At 40.6% G+C, this 24,838-nt stretch overlaps 2 protein-coding genes and 1 non-coding gene across 7 annotated transcripts in view; 2 read left to right on the plus strand and 1 right to left on the minus strand.

Moving 5' to 3' along the window:
* The first annotated feature begins 71 nt into the window (after positions 1 to 71).
* On the plus strand, positions 72 to 21,747 carry NUP88 (nucleoporin 88). Of its 2 annotated transcripts, none has more exons than XM_059877806.1 (17): positions 72 to 392; positions 3,504 to 3,673; positions 4,374 to 4,499; positions 5,310 to 5,396; positions 8,331 to 8,507; positions 10,641 to 10,827; positions 11,553 to 11,700; positions 14,391 to 14,489; positions 15,737 to 15,827; positions 18,103 to 18,204; positions 19,158 to 19,316; positions 19,829 to 19,990; positions 20,070 to 20,135; positions 20,266 to 20,346; positions 20,593 to 20,719; positions 20,883 to 21,001; positions 21,459 to 21,747. In XM_059877806.1, the coding sequence occupies exons 1-17, from the start codon at positions 93 to 95 to the stop codon at positions 21,520 to 21,522; spliced, it is 2,265 nt and encodes a 754-aa protein (XP_059733789.1). In that variant the 5' UTR covers positions 72 to 92; the 3' UTR covers positions 21,523 to 21,747.
* MIR199C (microRNA mir-199c) lies at positions 3,739 to 3,814 on the plus strand. Its single transcript, NR_031110.1, has one exon. It is a non-coding gene; the product is annotated as a microRNA mir-199c (primary transcript).
* Positions 21,748 to 21,926: 179 nt separating the features above from the next.
* RABEP1 (rabaptin, RAB GTPase binding effector protein 1) overlaps positions 21,927 to 24,838 on the minus strand; it is a 96,730-nt gene continuing 93,818 nt past the window's right edge. For 2 of the 4 annotated variants that reach the window (XM_005220197.5, XM_010815899.4), the window contains exon 17: positions 21,927 to 24,602. In XM_005220197.5, the coding sequence (XP_005220254.1) occupies positions 24,501 to 24,602 (102 nt within the window). In that variant the 3' untranslated portion in view covers positions 21,927 to 24,500. The remainder of the gene's footprint in view (positions 24,603 to 24,838) is intronic. The other 2 variants (XM_059877805.1, NM_001193161.3) reach the window with 2 other exon arrangements.

Consider the following 24,838-nt stretch of genomic DNA (forward strand, 5'->3'; position numbering starts at 1 on the left):
CCTACCTGCTCGATGATTGGCCGAAGCAGTGGACGGCTGGAAGCAGATTGGCTGCGCTCAGCGGCGAGGCCACAGAGAGCTGTGGGTTCAAGATGGCGGGCGCCGAAGGCGGCCCGGGCGACGGTGAGCTGTGGCAGACCTGGCTGCCCAACCACGCCGTGTTCTTGCGGCTCCGAGAAGGACTGAAAAACCAGAGCTCAACCGAAACTGAGAAGCCGGCTTCATCATTGCCTTCGTCGCCGCCGCTGCCTCCTCAGTTGTTGACGAGAAACCTGGTCTTGGGCCTCGGCGGAGAACTCTTTCTGTGGGACCCAGAAGAGAGCTCCTTCTTAGTCGTGCGCCTTCGGGGCCCCAGCGGCGCTGGTGAGGAGCCCTCCCTCTCCCAGTACCAGGTACGGCTAGGCCGAATTGGGAAACGACCCTTAGCTAGCGTTTTCGTCCCCTTCGCATCCTGGCTATTTTTGGTCTGCTGGTGGGAGGAGTGGTATGCGAGCGTAAGCAGACGTCTTTTCGGGGGTGCCCAGCAGCGAGTGGAGAAGTCTCCTTTTCATTCGCTGTACCACGGCCGCCGAACCTTTGGAAGCCTCTCTTCCCGTATTTCATTCCTTCCACAAATGTTTATTGACTTTGACATCGCGCCGGACACTCTTACAGGAACTTATGCGCTCAAGGTGCTTGAGTTGTCCGCGTCTGAGAGGAAGGGAAGGAGAGTGGAGTCACAGTAAAGTATCAGTGGTGCAGGTGCTCGAATAACAGCGGGGATACGGGGCTTGAGAGCATGGGTGCATTCGCTGTTTTTAGGAGGCGGATCCTGAGAAACCGGTGTCACGTCACTGCATAAAATAAGAGGGACAATCCTAACTTTCTCTTGGGATGGTTGTGAGCCTGAAGTCAGGTCGTCTGTTCCAAAGCACCAGATTTCCTCCCTGACATGGAGGCGGAAGCCTGTGGAAATTAGGCCATCCCCAAAGTTGAAAGGGATGTTGGCTTGTCTTGGAGAAACCAGCAGCATGTGAAAGTCAGTGTAATCAGAGAGTGTTAGGCTTCTTGTGATTAAACATTGCTTTATGGAAGCGTTTACTTGTAACAAGCCGATTCTTGTCATTTAAAGATTAACAAAATAAGAAAACTTGGCACCCATTCTAACCTATGGCAGCTGTTGTGTGCTGGTTGAACCTTGTCGATGAGAAATGATTTGAATAAGGTGCTAGCAACGTTTCTGCAGTTTTGAAAACAGGTCACAAGCTTACTGTCTACTAACTTTAAAATTTCAGTTTTTTTAAATATAGTTCTTTTTTTAATTTATTTTTGTTTTTGGTTGTGCTGAGTTTGCATTGCTGTCTGTGCTTTCTCTAGTTGCAGAGAGTGGGGGCTGCTGCTTATTTCCGTGGCTTCACTTGTGGAGCAGGGGCTCTAGGGCATGTAGGCTTCAGCAGTTCTGGTGCACACGCTTAGTTGCTCCAAGGCATATGGAGTCTTCCCGGGCCAAGGAAGGAATCCGTGTCCCCTACCTTGGCAGGCGGATTCTTAACCACTGTACCCCCTAGGGAAGTCCTAAAATTTAAGAGTAATTACTAGATGTTCGGCACACAGTACAATAGTGCCCTATATCTCTCTGCAGAATTTAGCACAGTCATGATTAAATTATTTATATTTGTTCATTCATTGCCTGAATTCTTTTCTGGATTACAAGCACCAGGGCAGGGTTGTCTGCCTTACTTAGTTTTGTATTCCCAGTACTGCTGTGTGCCTGGAACATATGAACTCTCAGTACAATATTGATGACTGTCTGAATGACCTTTAATCTTCAGAAATCCAAAAACTCAGAGGAGGAAGCAGCTTAGCATGAGTTGCAACTTTAAAGGAAATAAAAACATGAATAGTAACTTTAAAAATCAAATTAAAAAAATACCCCCCTCCAAAAATCCAGAGCAAAGGCATGAATAGTGACTTTAAAAACCAAACCAAATCAAACCAAAAAACCCCCCCCAAACAAAAAAACACCTGAATACTGTGATTACCACAGGTGACCTAAAGTGATGAGATTGTTCTGCCAAAGAAAGGTGGCCTTTGATTTGAGATAGATTGTTAGAATCATGTAGAAGATTGAGAAGATGGGAGAAGGAAGGAACGAACCATTGACGGGAGAAAAAGCAATTTGATTAGAATCAGCAAAGGGCAGCTGAAAGCAAAAGCAATCCCTCCCCCGCCCCCCCACCAAAAGACTCAAAAAACAAAGCCCAGACTTACATCAGTAACAATTAATTGGAATCACATTATATTCAACAGTCTTGTCTAATACGATTTTGGCAGACGGTGATTCTCTGTAATCAGGATAAGCAATAGATTGGTAATCTTTTGGTTTATTACTGAAAGTGGATAGAAAAGAAAGAGGGAATTTGAGATACTCATGAGAGAAGAAATAGAAATGCAATTTTTTTTTTGGAAGGCATATAATGCCAAGACATACAACTTAACAGAACCCTCCTGAAAATGTCTCTGTTCCATAACTAAATCTGCTTAGATAAAGCAGCATTTTACTTGCTGCAGAAGTTCTTAAACCCACTATTTTATTTTACTATTTATAACATAGTAATTATTTACCAATACTTCTGAGTTCTTAACTGGCTAGTCAACTAAAACATATACTGAGAGTTAGCAACACACCACATACGCCAAGGATAACAGGAAAGACGAAGAGCTCAGGTAATTCACAGTTGTGTGGGATGAGCAAGTAAAAGGATAATTGGAATGCAGGGTGATAAAGGACTACAGTAGAATTATTTAGGGTGTGCTCTAGGAGGACCGGAGAAGGCAATGGCACCCCACTCCAGTACTCTTGTCTGGTGACTTCACTTTCACTTTTCACTTTCATGCATTGGAGAAGGAAATGGCAGCCCACTCCAGTGTTCTTGCCTGGAGAATCCCAGGGATGGGGGAGCCTGGTGGGCTGCCGTCTATGGGGTCGCACAGAGTCAGACACAACTGAAGCGACTTAGCAGCAGCAGCAGCTAGGAGGACAGAAAAGATGCACTGGTTCCTGGCCAGAAAATCAGAGAGATTTTTTGGGAGGAAAGCACATACAAACTGAGTCTCCAAGAATGTGTCAGCCCCTAAAAAGAGAAACTGAGGGCATTGCAGGAAGGATCATTGTACAGAAATACATGGTGATTTCCCAGAAATACACGTTAATCTGGAGTATAAAGTACAAGTGGGGAATGTGGAGAATTGAGGCTAAAGTGGTAGTCTGGAGTTTGATCATAAAAAGGGAAATTATATGTAGTATTTACCAAAGTAGGGAAACTGATGCATTTTATATAATATTCCAATGTAAGCAGTTAAAAAAATATTTCATCAGTTAATGGCTGAAGTGTTAGTACTTATCCAGAATGCTTCTTTATTCTACATTAATAGAAAACTAAAGCGGTACTATGCTTTTGAGTAACTGCCATATATATTTACATTAAAGTGAACTATTTTGACCAATTTGCTTTAATTTTCAGAGATTGCTTTGCATAAATCCACCCCTGTTTGAAATCTATCAAGTCTTGTTAAGCCCAACACAACATCATGTAGCACTTATAGGAATAAAAGGACTTATGATATTAGAATTACCTAAAAGATGGGGAAAGAATTCTGAATTTGAAGGTGGAAAATCAACAGTGAATTGTAGGTAAGTTGTGTTTCCATTTAGTGTTTATCTGTATAATTTGTAATACATGCAGAAAATTCCTTAAAATCAGTGGTTCTTACGGTGTGTTTGCTACTATTGAAACGTCAGTGTACAGTAGTCTGCACATTGGCTTCTTGTGATAATGACTTATAGTATATATGATATATATATGTATTTTGCCTAGATTACCACATTGCTGTCTCATTGGAAGTCAGTCTGTTTTATCAAGTAGGTTGAAATAAGATGCTTTAAAAGCAATTATCTGTGAGCCAAACAGTTTTCTCATAAATATAACTTAGTTTTGTATTTTTTTCTTTGTCAACAAATCTTGACAAATGAGAGTGTGAAAAATCTGAAAAGAATATAAGGTAGAAACATACCTTTAGCTCCACAGTCCTTAGGTTGGGCCTCCTTGAAAATGTTTCTTTTCTAAGTCTTTCATATCTACAGTAGGAGTGACAATAACTGCCTTTGTATTTTCTTTACAAAGTTACTAAAAGGATAAGTTATTCTGTCTAAAATCAATGGTACTCTATAAAATAGATTAGAAAATATTTGATTCTTTGATACTGGTTGGTAGATGCTTTGAATGCTGTCTCAGCAAGATGTTTGAAAAAGGAATTTAAAGGAAAGAAGAGCAAAAAGTGTTGAGATAGGCTTTCCTTTAGAAAGTTTTGGAAAATTGCTGTCTTTATTTTAGTACCACTCCCGTTGCTGAGAGATTTTTCACCAGTTCCACCTCTCTGACTCTGAAGCATGCTGCCTGGTATCCGAGCGAGATGCTAGAGCCCCACATAGTGCTGTTAACGTCAGACAATGTCATAAGGTAAGTCTGTATCTTACAGTTTTGTGAGTGGGAAGAGTCTCTTAATTGCCAGTTAACAGCTTGGAAAAACTATCTGATGGCTGCTGTAACCTGTTCTCCATCATGGGGGCAGTGTTCATCTGCCCTAACTTACATGTCTTAATTACTGCTGTTCCCTCTCAGCTAGTCTTTCTGCCTCCAGTCTCTCCATTCCCAATCTAACTATTAAAATAATCTCCCTGAAACTGCTTTTACCATGTCACTCTTTTGGAGGTGATGTAGCATAGAGAAAAAGAGAATTTAATTGGGAAGTGAGAGATTTGAATTCTTGTCCCATTGTCACTTCTGTCTTTGGGATGTTAAAAACCAACAACTTGGGCATCTGTTTCTTATTTGTCAAATGAACAAGTTTGATTTGATCATTTCTAAAGCTGTTTTCCAGGTTTGCATTGTTATGGTTAAATACCCTCGTCCTATAGACATTGATATTACCAGTTAACTTTCTGGATCTGCCTTATGTAAAAAGTTTGTGAGATGACTAGACAAGGTGTATACGGCTAAGAACTGAAGTACAGTGGTTGGGGAAGGCTGATATAAGGAATTTTGGTAAGGGCAGAGAATATTTCTTTATGTACCAAGGAAGCCTTCTTTTTGGGTTGCTTCAGAACAAATGAAGTAGGCTACTTTTGCCAATAACAGCCAGATCTTTGGCAAATGGTTGTAATGACTGGTAGGAAAATTCTCAAAAACTGACTGGGTGGAAAGGAAGGAGCAACTTTAGGAAATAAAAGAGAATTTTAAGTGCTGGCTTTCTTCTCTTTTGATGGCTAGAATTTACTCTTTGCGTGAGCCCCAGACACCAACCAAGGTCATTGTACTTTCAGAAGCAGAAGAGGAAAGTCTAATACTCAACAAAGGGTAAGTTTTTATTTCTGTCATTAAATTTTTAAAAATTGGTTTATTGGGATTGTAAGTGAAATTTTAAGATTATAAGATTTTCCAAAGGTGACTTTAGCATGGTTTTTGGTAATACGAAAAATAAGAAAAAATAGGCGATATGAGTAGGTAATAAGTTACAAATCTTAAAGTTACTCTGCTAGCTTGATCTTTTTTCAAGAAAGTTCAAAACTGTGAATAGCCAAAACTGAGTCCCTGTTGTATCATGAATAAGAGAATAAATTATAATATTTCAAAGTCACAGAAAAAGTGGAAGGTGAGAGTGTTGGGCTGGAGGCCTGCCAGCTGTTCACTCAGTATGGATGAGCAGATTGCTGGACACCCCCAGACCAGCACCTGGTATCCCAGAAGCTGGAGTGGACCATAGACTGCCTCCTGCTTCTCATGTGACCCTGGCTTATGTTAGTTTTCTTGTCCACTGCAGACCAAGTTCCTGGCTAGTTTGACCAGTAACAGAATCACCCTTTGAACTTCCAAACTCCCTTCCTCTGGCCTCCTGCTCAGTCTTTCTGGTGATTACCACGTCCTGTCACCCACAGGGTGTGTATGTGGAGTGAAGCCCGTAGTAGCAATATTTCTGGAAGTTCCAGCTAGTTCTTTTCATGTCTTCATAATGATCATATCTAATAGTCTGTTTTTGTTTTTCTGTTATTCCTTTGAATATTTTACATACAGCTATTACGTATGTGACAGTTTCAATATCTGAAGTCTTGGCGAGGCGGGGATCTAAATCTGTGTCTGTTCTTCCTCCTGTCCTGTAATCAGAGTCACTTCCTCCTGTGGTTGCTGATCTCTCATTGTGAACTTGTGTTTACTTGATCTTAATGTTTGGAAATGTCAAGAGCCCAAGATGGGAGTATGTTCTTCCAGAGAGGAATTTCTTCTGCTTCTGTTACGAGTCAGAAGTTGCCGCTAGCCTGGGACCACATTAATTCTCATTAATTAATGAATTAATTCATTAGTCCCAGAACTGAAAGTTTTCAGTCAGATGACTTTAATGTCTTATACAGCATTAGCTTCTTAAAGTCCCATCCATCCATCTCCATGATGGGGAAACACCTGCAAATTGATAGGTCCTGTTCTGGTGTCGGCAGAGCGTTTCCATAGTTTCTCAGCCTTTGCCAGACTCACTGTCTAGATGAGAGGCTGCAGAGCAAATGCGTTGGTGTTAAGAGCGTTGGCTCTGGTGTCAGCACCTGTATTCCAGTCTTAGCTCTGCCACTTGTGAGTTGTGGCATCTGGCAAGTTATTCAGTTTCACTTGGTCTCATTTCCATGACTATTCCATGAATGTAAAAAGTAGTGACCACTGGGGACTTCCCTGGTGGCCCAGTGGTTGGGAATCCAACGCACAGTGTGGAGGCCACAGGTTCAGGCCTTAGTCGGGGAACTAAGATCCCATATGCCATGGAGCGTCCAAGCCCGTGCAGCCCACCAGTGAGCCCCTGTGCCACAGCTAGAGAGGCTGTGCATTGCAACAGAGGATTCCACGAGCTACAACTAAGACCTGACACAGCAAATAAATAACACTTAAAAAAGAGTAGTCACCATTTACTTGGATTATTGTACAGAATAAATGAGATCATGCATAGAAAGTGCCTAACATGGCACAGAATAAGTAGTCATTAATTGATACCTTCTATCATTATTATTAGAAATATTACTATATTAAGTTCCAGTTAGATTTGGATGGCTTTAAGTCTTTTTGAAATCACTGATGTGTCTGTTTGTTTCCAGTCATTGTCCTAATTGTTTAGTTTAACTCTCAGGCAGTTCTTTTATTCTGGATTTGGGGATTCCTCATTTTGTGCCTCCTAATACCATATACCTTTCCATGTGATAAAGAAACTAAGATGTGGTACTTATCATGCCTTGGAATGATGTTGACTATCTCAAAAGCTGTATGAAATTGTGGTTTTATTTTAACCATATTCATTACCTTTGTATTAAACTGAATCTTTTTGAAAAACCAATTATACAAAATTTTTAAAATAATAAAATAGCATGTTTTATCATTTATTTTTCCTGATTATAAAACTAATGTATATTTTTGTAGAAAATTAGGAAAACTATAGAAAAGTATTAAGATAATGAAATATTAAAAAATTTCCTATAGTGTGATCATAAGATTGCACCAGAGTGCTACTTTTTGATATAAATTAGATCATTGTACTTCCCTGCTCTCCATACTTCATTTCCCAGAGAGGCCATGGCCTGAAGGCCTACGGGTCTGCCCGCTTACTGCATGCTTCCACCTCAGTCCTCCCACCGCCTTGGCTCTGAGCTCCAGCCACTCAGCCTTCTTGCAGTTCCTCACAGCCTCTGCCTCAGCTACTCCTCCTTAACTACTACTACACATAACCACAGACTCACTGCCTTACTTCCTTCAAATCTTTGCTCAAATATCACCTTATCAGAGCCTTTCCCAGGTCACCTAATCACCTAAATCATCTTTTTCTGATTTTGTGTTATCTGATTGTGTCTTCTCTGTTGACATCTTTTTCATTAGAGGGCAGGGCCTTTGTTCAATTCACTGACCTTTCGCAGAACCTACAGTGCCTGGTACAAAGGAGATACTTAGTAAATATTTGTGGACTGAATGCATCCTACTGCTTAGAAATAACTATGGACGTCTTTGTTTTCTTCCTGTTTCTTTTCTATATTTATGCATGTCTGTATGCGTGTATTTTTACTATTTGTGTGACTGTATATTTAAGCAGTTTATATAGTTCTATGGTCTGCTGCTTTCATTTAATTTTATGAGCCTTTTCCAGCATTGTTTAACATTCTTCATAATCGTAACTTTTCGTCTTCTCACTCCATTGAATACAAATTCCACCCCACCTGCTGTTATTGGAAGTTTTGTTTTCATTTTGGTTTTTAACTCTCTTTTCAGAAGGGCCTACACTGCATCTCTGGGAGAGACAGCAGTTGCATTTGACTTTGGGCCATTGTCAGCAGTCCCGAAGCACATATTTGGACAAAAAGGCAAAGAAGAAGTAGCAGCTTACCCTCTGTACATCTTATATGAGAATGGGGAGACTTTCCTTACATACATTAGTCTGTTGCACAGGTAAGCTGAGGGGGAACCCACCTGAAATGAAAGTCGAGCTTGTGCTGCAGTATAGATGGTCATGGTTGGACCTGGGGTCCATGTTTATGAGTTTGTGGAAATATTGCAGCCTTTCAATGCTGGCTTGCCCATTTTGGAGAGAAAGTTTGTACAGATCATTTGACCTCTTTTTCTTCATATTATTTGGGTAAGTTCTATAGAATAATCTCTTAAGGCTGGATTTGTGTTCACAAAGTCTAGTCAATCAAAAAGTATTTACAGATGGTCCCCAACTTAGTCAGACTTACGATTTTATGATGGCACAAAACCAGTTACATTTAGGAGAAACTATTTAAGTTTTTCATTGATTTTTTTCCCCGGGATAGTGATAGTCAGTTGATAGCTTCTTGTGATGCTGGGCAGTGAGCACAGCTCCCAGTCAGCCACACGATCAGAAAGGTAAAGAGCTGACACACTTAGCTATTCTGTGTATCACTCTCAGTGTAGTACTCAATAAATATTTAGAGATATTTAACACTATTTAACACTTCATTATAAAATAGGCTTCATGTTAGACGAGTTTGCCCAATTGTAGACTAATGTGAATGTTCCGAGCACATTTAAGGTAGGCTCGACTAAGCTATGATGTTTGGTAGGTAAGGTGTATTAAATCCTTTTTTGACTTAAAATATTTTCAACTTAACAATGAATTTATTGGAATGTAACTCCACCTTAAGTCAAGGAAGATCTGTATCATGGATCTTATGTGAACAAGGTACCATGGGGATGGTGAGACATGGTAATCTGGTCTTTTAATGCCCCAGTTATGGGGAAGAGACATACATAACCATGGAAGGGTAAAGATTTAGACTATGTTCATGGTACATAAAAGCTCAGAGGAAGGAGAGATGATTCTGACTGAAAAAGGTAAGGAGGTTTTCATAGAGAAGGACTGTGTCATATGGAACTTAAGGCTTTACTGCAGGATTAAATGAAGCATCAATGACTGTTTTAGTCAGAAGTGCAGCTTGAAGTCAAGTATGAAAATAGGCAAGTGCAAGTGTTGTTCAAGGTCCCAGTGATTAAACACTTGGGACTAGAGCTGAAGATTCAGGTAGGGAGCATTTAGGGATAAACCTGGAGGTATCTGTGCAGGGAAAACTTGGTGGAGTCAAGTACCTGGTTAAGGGATGTGGAGTCTTTTCTGTAGGAATAGGGTAATAGGAAGACAGCGATGGTTTCTAAACGAGGATAATACAGTTGGCTGGAGAGGGACTGGGAACAGAGGGACTTCTAAAGAAACTGTTCCAAAATTTAGCTTACAGTCTTCAAGAGTTTAAACTCTGGTGGTAATGTGAGGGAGAAATGAACATAGTAAATACTACAAAGGAAGGGTCAATAAGACTTAGTTGCTCTTTGGATAAGGGAGTGAGGCATTGACACAAATAGTGAGGTCAGGAAAGACAACTAATTTGAAATAATTCCAATAATTTGGAAGTATTCCATGGACAGTTGGAAATACAGGACTAGAGAGAAAACTGTTCTGGTGAAAGAGTCAGTAGAGTGTAAGAATTCTGGGAAAGTTCGTAATTAGGCATAGGGCCCAAGGCTGAACATCATGATTTATTTATAAATCAGCTCAATAGATATTTATTCAGGGCTCAATATGTGGCAGAATATGGGAATACAAGATCAAAGGCAGAGTCCCTGCTGTGTGGTTCCTTGTTCATCAGAAAGTCACACTACAAACCAAAACTGTTGTACAACTTGAGTAGAGTGGTGAAGGCATAAACCACAGTGAACTGAGGGCTGGCCCCTCTCAGCCTCTGCACTGCTGACAGGGGCTGCCCTGTGGGGCGATGCTCAGCAGCATCTCTGGCCTCTAGACACCAGTAACCTGTCCCCGTCCTCCCAGCTGTGGCAGCCACAAATGTCTCCAGATGTCACCAGCATCCCCTTGGGGACAAAATTATCTCCAGTAGAAAAGCACCAAAGAGATGGAAATTGAGTGGGAAAGTGAAAAAGTGGAGACATTGGGAATAGACTATATTTTTAATCAGTGTCTGATAGCTGGAGACAGAGTCCAAAAGGGTTTTAAGTGATAGGTATGGTCTTCTGTCAACATTTGCCGAGGATGTTTCACTCTTTTTTTAGCCCTGGGAGTGTGGGCAAGCTGTTGGGCCCGTTGCCCATGCATCCTGCTGCTGAAGATAACTATGGCTACGATGCTTGTGCTGTGCTCTGCTTACCGTGTGTCCCTAACATCCTGGTGATTGCTACTGAATCAGGAATGCTGTATCACTGTGTTGTGCTGGAGGGGGAAGAAGAAGATGACCAAACAGTAAGTCGGGCGATCATGGGCCTATTCATATCTCCAACGCTGGGGACAGTTCTTAGAATGGTATGAAGGCTTCGTATAGGAGGAATTTTATACTTTACGTGTGTGCATGTGCTCAGTTGTGTCCGACTCTTTGCCACTCTGTGGACTGTAGCCTGCCAGGCTCCTCTGTCCATGGGATTCTCCAGGCAAGAATACTAGAGTGGGTTGCCATAGCCTCCTCTGGGGGATCTTCCTAACCCAGAGATCGAACCCATATCTCCTGTGTCTCCTGCATTGCAGGCAGATGCTTTACCTGCTGAGCTGTGTATCTGGCACTTATTTTGGAATTTTATATCTGGCACTATTTTGGAAACTTAACACTCAAAATTAATTGAAGCCCACTCTAAATACTTAAATTGAAAAAAGTTAGGATGTACCCAGCTTATTTGGTCCAGCAGCCTACATGTTTTTTAACTCTAAACTGCTACGTTTGGTGACAGGTGTAAAGAACCTTTGAATAACTGAATTGGCTCTTCTCTAAATTTGTGTGTTTACATCTTCCCAAGAGCAGAGAAGCCTTTTATTCTCTTTTAAGAAGCACGGTGTTGGAATAGAGGGTGGAATTAAGAAAAGCTTGGAAGCACTATTTGATGCAGCTTTTTGCTTCTGTTTTTAGGTGTGCACATTTTCAAAAGAACATGAAACACTAAAGTTACAGTGCAGGTTTTTTGTTTGTTTTTTTACAGTCAGAAAAGTCCTGGGATTCCAGGGCTGACCTCATTCCATCTCTGTATGTGTTTGAGTGTGTTGAGTTGGAGCTTGCCCTGAAACTGGCATCTGGAGAGGATGAGCCCTTTGATTCTGACTTTTCTTGTCCAATCAAACTTCACAGAGGTAAAGTGTTCACTAAATTTAGTTCTTATATTTCATTATATTTATACAAGATTATCACAGACCATTTCTGTGTAATTTGCTTTTTGTGTGGTTCCAGCCTTTAAAAATTTGACTGTTAGGTTCTTTTGGCCTTTTAGCCACAACATTACACTGTAGATTCAAGAAAAGCAGAATCCCAAGTTTTCATTCAGACCGTGGTCTTCAGGCGGGATCAACTCAGATTTATAATAGTCATTTCTTCCCCTGGTCTAATCAAAAGTAGGTTCATTATTCAAATTGTTAAATGTATGCAAACTTTAATAAACTGTAAAAATAATTTTTAAAATAAAGTGATAATATACTTATATTAAGATATCTCTTTAAAATAACTTTCTTCATTTGAGAACATTCTATCTTGTTATACCCAGACCCATTTGAATGTTACCTTTTTATCTTTTTTTTCTTTTGCTTTAACTTATCTGGGTTGGCTCCAGAGCTTTCTGGCAGCTCATCTCTTCAATTGAATGTTACCTTTTTATCTTTTTTTTCTTTCGCTTTAACTTATCTGGCTTGGCTCCAGAGCTTTCTGGCAGCTTCTCTCTTCATCTAGGAGCTCTTGGCTAAACTGCTGAGACAGTCAAGAGTGTGTCACGTGTGTCACTGAGACTCAAAGAGTGGTTGAGTGGAAGGAGCGGGTAACTAAGAGTCTGGAGGGTCCTGGGTCTTAGTTACAGCTCTAACGTTAATCGGCTCTGTAGCATTGGACATTTATTCAGCCTCTCTGATCATTAATTTTCTCACCTAAAAATAATAGGGATAACATCAGATGATCTCTAAAGTCCCTTCTGACATAAAAATCCTATAATCCTATTTGCTCCTCAACTTTTTCTTAGTCTCCTCTAGGATCTAGGTGTCTTCCCTGAGAAGAATGAGGAACAAAAGCCTCCTCAGTCAGGAATAATGGGGTGAACCTTCATAGTTTTCCTCTCTTCAGTCCAGAGAAAGGGAGTTCAGTCCTAAAGCAGCCTGACCTAATCTGCTTACAGTCTTATTAGTCAGTTTTCCCAGGTTTGGTAATACTGGCTTCAACTCTGTACTAAAGTATAGTCTAACATTTAAGAGCATAGTAGCCTTTATATAATAAACCAGCAAAAAGAACTCATTGGGCATGTCTGGTCTCTTAACTGGAAAGAGATAGTCTAAATATTAAGTCTCAGAACTTTGCTTTGTAAACGAGCAAATTGAGACCTAGTGAGGTAAAGCAACGTAAACTAATTGGTTTCCTTATAGAGACATATGTCTTGGGGAAATCTTAATTGTAGGCTTTTTTCTTGATTCTTTCAATAAGAGAACATTTTCATATATGAAACTAATAAATTTTTCACTCATTCATGTTTGTACTTAAAGCATATTACAATCACTGAAACATTCCCAGATTTTTAATGACATAAATGAATGGCTTATGTTACCACATATCTAGTCAGGGGTGTCTAGCAAATTTACTACTGCAGTTACTAGTATTTCCTTTTTTCATAATAGATTCTGTCACATCCAAATATTAGGGTTTTTCTGTTGACTTCAGCATCACAGACACATTTCAAAAAGCCATTTTAAACAATAGGAAACCTAATGAGATGATTTGAGCTTTGGAAGTCCCAAACTAAGTCTAAGGTGCAGGCAAATGAAAAGAAACTTTTCAGTACTTTATTGTTCAGAGATGATTACCATAGAGATTGCCAGAAGCCTTTTTTTTTTTAACTGTTCATAACATAGTGCTATTTTCAGAGGTGTTGTGCAGAACCCCAACATATAAAACAGATAATATAATATTTACAACATTTACTTACTATAAACTCAGCAGTAAGAAAGTGAGGATGTTAGATAAAAGAAAAATTTGGTTTAGGAGCTTATGGTTGACAGGTGCCATCTTAAATCAGCTTTAGTATATACATTTTTTTAAATATCTTGTTTTCATTGTTTAATGTTTTAAAAATCCTGAGTCACGGGGATAAATATAAAAAAAGTTCATCTTTTAGTTTAACAATAGTGTTACTGATAACTAGGGCTTCAAAGAAATAGAGGAAAAACTAGAGAAATTTTCATTAAAATTATGTAATAACTGCTCATATTTCTTGGTGTAAATATAAATACAAAAATTATATCTAAAATTTCAACAAACAATTCTCTGTAAGTCAACGTTATCAGGACAAGTAAAACTGTACGTTTCACACCTGACTTACCGTCTGTGACAGGACTGTTCACTAAGCTGCTGTGCTGAAGTCTTTTCAGCACCTGTGCTGGAGGAGTGCAGTAGCTTCAACAGTTTCATGTAAGTAGATGTGTGCGAGCACAGGTTTTTTACAGAGCTAGAGCCTTTCTTACCATTTTATTTTGAAAACTGTAAATAAATCCACAGAGATGGACAGAAAGGCATAAGTCCGTTCCTTGATAGCAAGTGTTTATGTTCGGTGAACTCTGTGTTAATACTTGGGAAAATAACATATTTGAAATGAGTTTCTTAATTATACTTTTAAAATGTGTCTGAAAACTGAAGTCATGTTTTTAAATTCCCAAACCCCTGACATAGTGCCACAGTATGAAGGTCCTATTGACCTTGCAGCACTTCCGTCACCAGATGCATTTGTGGCCTACTCAGGTGAATTCTCTTAGTTTTCTAATGGCTTCCTTTATGTTGTTGATTCCATTTTCAGATCCCAAGTGTCCTTCAAGATACCACTGCACTCATGAAGCTGGTGTACACAGTGTGGGGCTAACTTGGATTCATAAACTTCACAAGTTTCTTGGGTCAGGTGAGTTTTTGTGCTTTTCAGTATGTTTCATAGAGTCTATCAAAAATTAGTTTGGAACAGAAAAACAATAGAGGTTATGACACCAAAAGACAGTTCTTTGAAAAGATTAGCAAAATTGACAGACCTACAGGTAAACTGACCAAGAAATAAAGACTCACGTTACTACAGTGAGAAATGAAAGGGGCTATTCCTGCTGACCATACAGAATTATGAGATTATAAGGATATACCAAGAACAAAAGATGATAAGGGTATACCAAGAACAACTGTATGCCAATTAGATAAGCTAAATGAGATGGACAGATTTCTGGAAAGATAGAAATCAACAAAACTGACTAAAAAAAGAAAATTTGAATAGACCTATTATATAACAATATATAACATGAGAATGAATCGGTAATCAAAACTGATTTTGATCACTGTGCTTTGCTCAGTCATGCTTGATTCTTTGCAGTCCCCTCCCTGGGGGTAGCCCGCCAGGCTCCTCTATCCATGGAATTTTCCCAGCACGAATACTGGAGTGGGTTACCATTTCCTACTCCAGGGGATCTTCCTGACCCAGGGATTGAACCCACATCTCTTATGTCTACTGCATTAGCAGGAGGATTCTTTACTACTGTACCACCTAGGAAGCCCTTTGAAGAATTAATACGAGTCTTCATAAACTCTTACAAAAAATAGAGGAGAAAACACTTCCCTGATCACTCTATGAGGATAATATTGTGATAAAAGCCGGACAACAGCATCCAAGAAAAGAAGACTAGAGACTAATATCTCTTATGAGTATAGATGTAAAAAACAATCTTGAAAAACAGGAACAAAAGTTGGAGGACCCACTTTGCAATTTCAAAACTAATTAGAAAGGTACAGTAATCAAAGCAATATGATAATTGGTGTAAGCATACAGATATAGGTCAATGAATAGAATTGAGAGTCCAGAAATATACTCTTACATTTATAATAAGTTGGTTTCAGCAGGGGTCCTAGAACAGTTACATGGGGGAAAGGATAGTCTTTTCAACAGATGGTGCTGGGACAAGTGTACATCTACATGCAAGAATGAAATTGGACCATTACCTCACGCCAGACACAAAAATGAACTCAAAATTGATCAAAGACTAAAATATGAAAACAAAAATGATATACCACATAGAAGAAGACACTAAAAACCACCTACAGAATGGGGTAAATACTTGCTATCCGTATATCTGATAATGGATTTGTGTTCTATAATGTGTTCTTTTGTAGATGAAGAAGATAAGGACAGTTTACAGGAACTGGCTACAGAACAGAAATGCTTTGTAGAACACATTCTTTGTACAAAGCCACTGCCGTGCAGGTAAGGACCTTCTCACCCTTGTAAACACAGATAGTAGTTTCAGTAATTCAGGTCCATGGGTATATGTGCATATTACACTCACACATAGACAGGATTCTTCACCCCAAAAGAATTTGTTCTTCAAAAGCTCTCCTCTGCCCACGGCCACTCCACATTGTATCCTCTGTCTCACAGGTATTCCCCTGTCATAACCCCCAGGCTTCACTTGACTGACTCTGATTCTTCTATCTGATCTTAATATCATTTTATAGAGGGTTCCCTTGATTTCCCACAACCCCTTCAAATTCTTTTATTCTTTATCTTTGAAGCACATATTTATATTCATGTTTGTGTTTATTTACTGTCTGTCACCACTACTAGAATATATATGTTTCATGAAGGCAGAGACCATGTCTGTTTCATACTTTTATATATACATATAATTTATTTTTGGCTTTGCTGAGTCTTCCCTGCACCACAGTCTTCTCTAGTTGCACCAAGTGGGGAGTATTCATTGCGGTGTGTGGGCTTCTCATTGTGGTGGCTTCTCTCGTTGCAGAGCACAGGCTCAGTAGTTGTGGCACATGGGCTTAGTTGCTCCAAGGCATGTGGGATCTTCCCAGACCAGGGATTGAACTCATGTCTCCTGCAATGGCAGGTGGCTTCTCTACCACTGAACCACCAGGGAAGCCCTGTTTCATACTTTATTTATACCATCACCTCATGTCTGTACACTGAAGTGTCTTGACAGGGTGCCTGGGATATACTCAGAAAATATTTGATGACTAGAATAAACCAAAATAGGTTCCGCTGGAAAGGGCCTAGAGTGAGTAGAGGAGACCTGAGCAGAGAGTCAGCACTTTCTTCCAAGCAGCGAGTGGAGGATGAGGAACCCAGCCCAGGAGGGAAATTGGAGTAAAAGACTGCCAGAGAAACTAAAAGAGAACCCAGGGAAAGATGCTTGGGAGGAGGATGTTTCAAAGAGGAGGCAGTGGGCAGCAGCCTCAAATAAGCACGGCAGAGCATTGCAGAGAGGTGAAGTGCCCACATGGGGGCTCATCAGGAACCACAGAGAAAGGCTTTTGGGGGCCGGAGAGGACAGCACAGGTGAAAAATGAATGGGGAAAACAGGTAATAAAAATCTCATGTATAAACATTTCATAAACAGGTAAAATTAAACAGTATTGAATACGAATGGATACGTACATAGGTAGGAAAGCTATAAAAACAAAACAAGAACCTGAGTATCATAGAAATCAAGTGGAAGGCTGTGGTCAGGGAGAGTCACATGGGAGGGCTAAGGCCCCTGCAGTGTTCTAAGTCTTGGCCTGCAGAGTGGTTGCAGAGTGCACATATGTACTCCTTCGTGTGTATATTTCACACACTAAAAACACAAAAATTTTAACTTCCCAGACTCCCCCCAACTCACCATCATTCCCCTCCCTCTGCAAAATAAGACAACTGAAAGATGTGGCTGGAGAACTAGTGCTGCAGGCTCCTGTAGAGAGACTGCTGGCTCTAAAGGGAGAGGGAGTAGGTTGAGGAGAGTGCTTCAGATGGGACAGGTGTGAGCTGTGTATGAGCTGAGGGTGAGTAGACAGTGGGGAGGTTTGTGATCACAGAGTCGATAGAGTGGTTCTCAGAAGAGGGGAGAGGGGATGGTGTCCACTGCGCGGGGGCAGAAACAAGCTGTGGGAGTGGGAGGAGCATACCGGCAGGAGAGGAGCGCGCTGGCAGGAAAGACCGCTTCCGTCTGAGGTCCACAGTTTTCAGTTTCTTCAGTGAAGTAAGAACCATCACTTGAGAGGAAGCTCCCTCCTGCTGTGCACGGTACAGTGAATCCTGTGACACAGATGCTCGCCTGCGTTGAATTTTTAACGTCAGAAAGACACTACTCAAGAGATTCTGAGCTCTTAACTGGGTTGGGTGCTCTGCTAGGTATGCAGAGGTCCCTGGGGCTTCTGGGCGGGTTGAGGAGAAAGACGCATAGAGAACCATCTTCATGGTATCGTGGTAACTGCTGAGATGACAGCAAGTACCAGGGGGCTGTGGGCCCCCAAGTGACCTGCAAGTCAGTGGCCTGCCTCAGGCTGCTGTGTGACAGCTTGATTCAGCCCCACTGGAGCTGTAAGTGGTACGGGTTTTCCAGTCACCACCTCTGAGGTTACCGCCCTGATAGCATGTCCCAGGCAACTAGCCCAGGCTGGAGAAGGCCACGAGCCTCGGCCATGTTGTTGCTTTGGATCCACTGCCTTGGCTGCTCTGCAGTGTAACTATGGCTGTGTGTTCTTTTCAGACAGCCAGCTCCGATTCGAGGATTCTGGATTGTCCCTGACATCCTGGGGCCAACGATGATCTGCATCACCAGTACCTACGAATGCCTCATCAGGCCTTTACTGTAAGTCCCACTCTTGTGTTCCCACACAGCTCTCGTTAATTCTGCAGAATCTAAGCTGGGATGCTGCCCTCAGTAACCAGACTGAAAATACATGGTTTATGCTCTGGCTTCTGACTGGAGGGTAGGAAGTGGGGTACTTCTGTTGCTCCTGCCATCTCTGGAAGAGTTTATTTTAGGCATAATTTCTGGCATCTCCTTTGGCTAGCAGAGTCGAGAGCTTTACTTCCAAGTGTGGAAAGAATACTAAAATACTGAACTCTATCATTAATATGAGTTAGATAGATTTAGTTATTTTAAACTCTGTGTCAGGCTCAGAAGTACTAGCCATTTACCTGCACTGCATCCTATCATCAGACCAGCGAGCTACAGTCCATGGGGTCACAAAGAGTTGGACACGACTGAGCAACTAAACCACCACACTACAAGGACGTATCCTCATTCCATAGATGAGGGAACAGGAATAGAGAGGTTAAGTAGATGCTGAAATCATAGCGAACAACGAGAATGAGGCTGCAGATATGGGGCTTTCTGACTTAAAAGTCCACACTCACTCTTAACTTCTACATCTCTGCCAGCCTCACAGGCTCATCATAGAATGTGTAAAACTCCAGAAGAAAGGTGGTATGCAGCTGAACTCATAATTCTTGTTCCCCTTAAGGAACCCATAGTGAGCTACTGATTATCTAGATACCTTTAAATCATTTTTCTGCCAACTCCCTGAAATATAAGTTGTCTATGTAAAGTAACGTTATTAATAAACTCCCAGGTTTGAATTATTGCAAAGTCATTCACTTGCCAAGCTGTTAAAGTCTTCAGACTTTGAAGCTTTCTTTAGTTATTGAGAGTTTTTGTTACATATTATAGTTTTTTAACCCTCAGAATTCTGGATAAATGCAACATGTTTCCTATACTTAAAGCAAGTATCTCCATGGTCAGTTTTATTTATTTTGCAGAAGCACAGTCCATCCAGCGTCTCCTCCCCTGCTTTGCACCCGAGAGGATGTTGAAGTAGCAGAGTCTCCCCTTCGTATTCTGGCTGAAACCCCGGATTCCTTTGAAAAACATATTAGAAGCATTTTGCAACGTAGTGTTGCAAATCCAGCATTTTTGAAGTATGGGATTTAGGGCATATCTGTTTTTTGTTTTAATTTAGGGCTGTGTTGGGTCTTCATTGATACATGTGAGCTTTCTCTAGTTTCAGTCAGCGGGGACTTCTCATTGCAGTGGCTTCTCTTGTTCCTGAGTACGGGCTCTGCTGCACGGGCTTCAGGAGTTGGTGGTGCATGGGCTTAGTTGCACTGCAGCATGAGGGAATCTTAGATTCCGGACCAGAGATCGAACCCATGTCCCCTGTACTGGCAGGCAGATTCTTACCCACTGGACCACCAGGGAAGTCCCAGGGCGTATCAGTTTTAAAAGGTGCCTCCCTTCTCTGTTTTGTAACTATTCTTCATCCTCTTTGTCCTCAGGTGTTTCTTTTCATATACTTTTTATTATGGTGGAAGAAACACAGGGCACCTTTAATCAGCTAGTGAGAACAGAGGGAGAGAACAGATATCAGAAGGCATTTGAGAATAATAAACAGGAACTGTAAAAAGTAGTTATGTCATGAGTTTGTTTTCAGCTGTTTTATTCAACTAAGGATAGAATTTTTTTTAAGATCATCTGAAAAAGATATGGCTCCTCCTCCTGAAGAATGTCTTCAGCTCATCAGCAGAGCCACCCAGGTGTTCAGAGAACAGTACATTCTAAAACAGGACCTGGCAAAGGAGGAGATTCAGCGGAGGTAGGACGGCCTCTGTTCACAGACCAATCAGTCCCTGGCTGGTACCTGGCTTCTGATTAAACTTTTTTTGTTCTTGAAGGGTCAAATTGTTATGTGACCAAAAAAAGAAACAATTAGAAGATCTCAATTATTGTCGAGAGGAGAGGTAAGTGCCAAGACCAGAGAGGAAGCAAACAGTTCAGCTAGACTGGAGCTGGAGCTCTCCCTAATGAGCAACATTAGCGGCTTCACCATCATGGTGGACTCCTAGAGACTCTTGCTTTTTATGCCATTAGGAAAAGTCTACGGGAAATGGCTGAGCGCTTAGCTGACAAATACGAGGAAGCCAAGGAAAAACAGGAAGACATCATGAACAGGTCAGTGGGCTGTACAAACTGCATAACGTTCAGCTCCCCATTCAGGTACTACTAGTGTTACAAGTTCTCAGGTGCTGTATATCCTACAGAACACAGTGCAGTGATGCTTTCCCCAAACCCACCCTGGAGGGCCCTCCTTCACAAGCACCAGATTCATACATTAGAAGCTTTAGTTGGGATTGTGTTCCTCCTGAGGAGCTGAGATCTTAAGCTGCGACCTTTGCTTATTACTTACTTCTTGCACAGGATGAAAAAAGTACTTCACAGTTTTCACTCTCAGCTCCCAGTCCTCTCTGACAGTGAGAGAGACATGAAGAAAGAATTACAGCTGATACCTGATCAACTTAGACATTTGGGCAATGCCATCAAACAGGTAGGAATGGATACAAGGTGGCTACATTTGGTTGGTACTTTTTAAAGTGTTCCTTCTACAGAAAATAATTTTGTCAAGTGTAAAAAGAATAGGCTAAAATAAATATTATGAAAATGTGTAGCAAACCACAGCTAAAGTGTCTGTGTTCTTCTTGATACTTAAGGTTACTATGAAAAAAGACTATCAACAACGAAAGATGGAAAAGGTACTGAGTCCTCAAAAGCCCACCATTACTCTCAGCGCCTACCAGCGAAAATGCATTCAGTCCATCCTGAAGGAGGAGTAAGTAGTAGTACTAATCAGCTGTTACTGCAAGGTAGTTTTTACTTCACAGAACGCCAAAATCAACCTTTCTTTGCCCAGATAAGAGCATTTGACATTTTGCAAGTCAAGTAATTACCAAGACAGGAGGTCTATGATAGTGATAAATAAGGATTTAAGAGAGGAGTATGGAGGGAGTGTCAAAATGGATGTCTTTCTTTGTAATTCTGTTGGGTGGCCCAGGTGTTCCCCAGTGAATATGTTCAAAAATATTTCCAGCAGCAGCACTACTGTATTTGCTGCTGCTACCCTTAAATGAGTTACTATTACCATCCGTCTGAAACCTTAAGCCATTAATTGTAGCAAAACACTTCTAAGGTAGTTCAACATCACTAAATTCTTAAGAATCAATATTAATTATTAATGGCTTATTAACTCATTGTATTCCCCCAAAGTGAGTAACTGTTTGATTTTACAGGGGCGAGCACATAAGAGAAATGGTGAAGCAAATTAACGACATCCGAAATCATGTAAACTTCTGAACCACCAAGAACAGACTCACATCTGAAGTTAACACATGTGAAGGCTTAATCTCATTATAAAATGAACAGGTAGCACTAATTTATAAAGAAGCAGGTGCCTTGTTAGCGTTATCAGTCTCATAATTTATAAAGAGGTATTCTGGATGAACTTTGGTGTGATTGTACATCCCTTTTTATACTGTTTTATAATTAATTGAATAAATGCTTGTATTTTAAAAAAAAAAAGCCTGAGATTTTGATCTACACACTGCTAGACCTCCATAAACCCTACAGACCTCCATAAACCCTACTGAGTTTTCTCCATGTTTGAGCAAGAATAAAAGCTGCATATTAAAATATAGCAACACCAGAAATGTGACTCTGAAGAGAGAACCCTCAGATTCAAAGGAAAAGGCCACACAGTATACTAGGCAGCAGCTCTTTTAATTTGAACACTTCTTAAGGACACACCTCCAGTACAGTTAACAAATGGTTATACCTGAAATCTGAAATACAGATTTCAGAGCGGAACTCAGGCTCCACGGTTGCAAGGCCACCGCTGGCTCACTTCCATGACAGGCATGTATTACCTTTCAGAGCTGAGTTGGACTGTGCTGTGTCCCCGTACATGTCACTGATGGGTGTGAGGTGCACATGTAGGATCTCAAATGGAGAAACAGAGCTTGGTATACAGTATATGGTTTTGTCCTTTAGCTTTAATATTTTTATACCTGCCAAATATGAGTTCCGAAAGGTAATACTATACCTGCCTAGAAATGGCTAAGTGACTGCCGATGAGAAGCCACGTGGTAAGGTAGGTTACAGGTAAGGGGTAAAATCAGGTTAGACATGCGTGGGAACATGTGTACATGGACTGAATACAAGCACAGGAACACTTGTGAAACCCGACCTTTTCGTTTGTCTTGGAGGGCTAAACACTGTCTTCCAAATCAGTTTCCCATTTATACAGAAAACCCAGTTTAAAGAGGTGTTTCATACCAGAAAGAGATTGTTAACAAAACCTAGTCTGTTTTTCTAGCAGATTTTTCTCCAAAAAGTGGGTTCCAACAATTTGCATCTGCAACTGTAAAGACGCTCACACTTTCCTAATCATGATTTTATTGGCCCAGAACCATCTTATGGAGAAAAACATGAGCAAGGTGCCCAGTCTCAGCCTAGCAGTTCCCTGGGAGCTGTAGTTCAGTTCATTCAGGAAGATTATGAATTATCCACCTTGATTTACTACAGTGCCAGTTTTAATAACCTAAAACAAATGAGCCTGGAGTTTATCCAAGGAACTGATCTTATACTTACATAATTTAAAGTGACTGCATTTTTGGAATTAATAAAAATTCCCTGTAATTCAATGAGAAAACATGTTTCCTTTAAAGGAAATCAAGTACCCCATTCTACAAAAGGACTTTAAACCAATTAAAATGTTTCAGGCATGCAGGCCTATAGCACTATTTCCATAATTAGTATTTACTTTCAAATTCATAATCATGAATGTAAGACTACAGCAGTAGCCCAAGGAATGAGGTATGTAGGCCATATCTTGTCTTATGGAAGACAGAAATAAAGATCTTTAGGGCTAGTTCATTATGACTTCATTTATAACAAAGACAATTCAAGTTGTAGGTTTACTTGAGCCAGAAAATCTACCTAATCCACTTAATTCCCACATAGTTCCTTCACACCACCAAATCACAAAAAGTACTTGAAAATAAGAGTTTTACTCTTGAACCACCTGTATGATGAATTATTGATAAAACAGCATAGCCTTCCACTGGCTAACAGTACTTGCAGGTAAACAGTGAACACACATCCATTCTTGTGCTTTCTGCAACACTTCATAAGGCTACGGCAAAGACAACCTGTCCACTGACGCTTTCTCCACACAGGAACGGAATTTAACCTCATAGAAATGACAAAGCAGATTTCCAAACTGATGAACTAGGTGGGTTTCCCCAACTTCACCATAAGCATCATCACACTCCAGGTCTAAAATACAAAAGAAAAATACAAAACAGGTATCTGCCAAACCTAGTTATCACCATTTTTGTATCTGACACTTTTGAAACAAATAGTACTCAAATCCACTGATTCAAGTTGAAAATAAAATAAGCAGCAGACTTATACATTTATACTAGGTGTTGTCAGACATAGCTTGTTTTATTAATGTTTCTTCCACTGATCCAATAACTAAAACAGTTTTCAAGAGTAGATGGTGTGGGTTCAGCTTGACCCTGGTACCTGTGGGTCCACGAAATTTACCAGGTAGCAGAAAAAGTGCTTCCAAACAGTTTCTTGTGCTTTTCCTTTAACCTCAACTTCCAATACATATAGCCCCAGCCAAGTTTTCAAATTCTCTTAATTCAGTTCCAACTGAATTGATTTTGTTTGCCACCGTCTTATGGTTCTCAGGCAAGTTTCAGTAGCATTTAAGGTCCACCAACACAAGATAAAATGGTTTAAAAAAAATACACTGAGCTAGGAAATACAGTCACTAGCCAATGGCCTGCTCTCAAACTTCATATTTTAATATAAAATATTCATACCGCATACTACACCTGTCTGCTAGCTGAATACTGTTTACTGATGAACTCTAGACAACAGGAAAAAAAATTCTCTTTTCCAACATCTATGAACAGGAAATGTCATTTCAAACACTATTAGAAGGGTGCTTTAGGGCAGGGAAATGTCGGATAAGGCAGGCAAGGAAACAGCACTTTCTCCGTCACCAAGTCTGATCCCACACTCGCTGGAATCCAGTCTGGAGTCTGGTTAGTGTTCCCGTCTGAAAGGTCTTTTTGCTGCAAATTACCCTGGCTGTTTGCTGTTCCTGTGCTGCACAGTCTCCTCCCACTAGAATTAAACATTGCTCCAGTCTTCCTTTTTGTGTGTGTGACTTCTTCAGTTAAGAGTTAAATAATAATTAATGTTGCTCTAAAGATGAGTTAAAAACCCGAAGTGCAGGCTAGAGTCCTGCCATGAGGGTGTCATGTCTCGGGGAGCTGGTTAATGTCTGTCAGTTTGGTGTCATTCAGAATTGCCCGGATTCTCTCCAAGGAGTCCGCCTGTCGGATCCGCTCTAATTGCACCTAGAGAAATAACGCAGTGACATAAGTGCGGGTGGCTCTTGCTTGACTTTCTGGTTTACTGTGACTGGTTGAGCTGAAATGGAGACTAACTCAACCAGAGACAAGTCACTTCAAAGGCGGACAGCAAGAACAAGTAAATTCAAGACAATTCCTGGAAGGGAGGTTCAAGAGGGAGGGGACATATGTATACCTATGGCTGATTCATGTTGATGTTGGAGGAAACCAATACAATACTG

Source organism: Bos taurus, chromosome 19 (assembly GCF_002263795.3).
Source record: "Bos taurus isolate L1 Dominette 01449 registration number 42190680 breed Hereford chromosome 19, ARS-UCD2.0, whole genome shotgun sequence".
NCBI lineage: Eukaryota > Metazoa > Chordata > Mammalia > Artiodactyla > Bovidae > Bos > Bos taurus.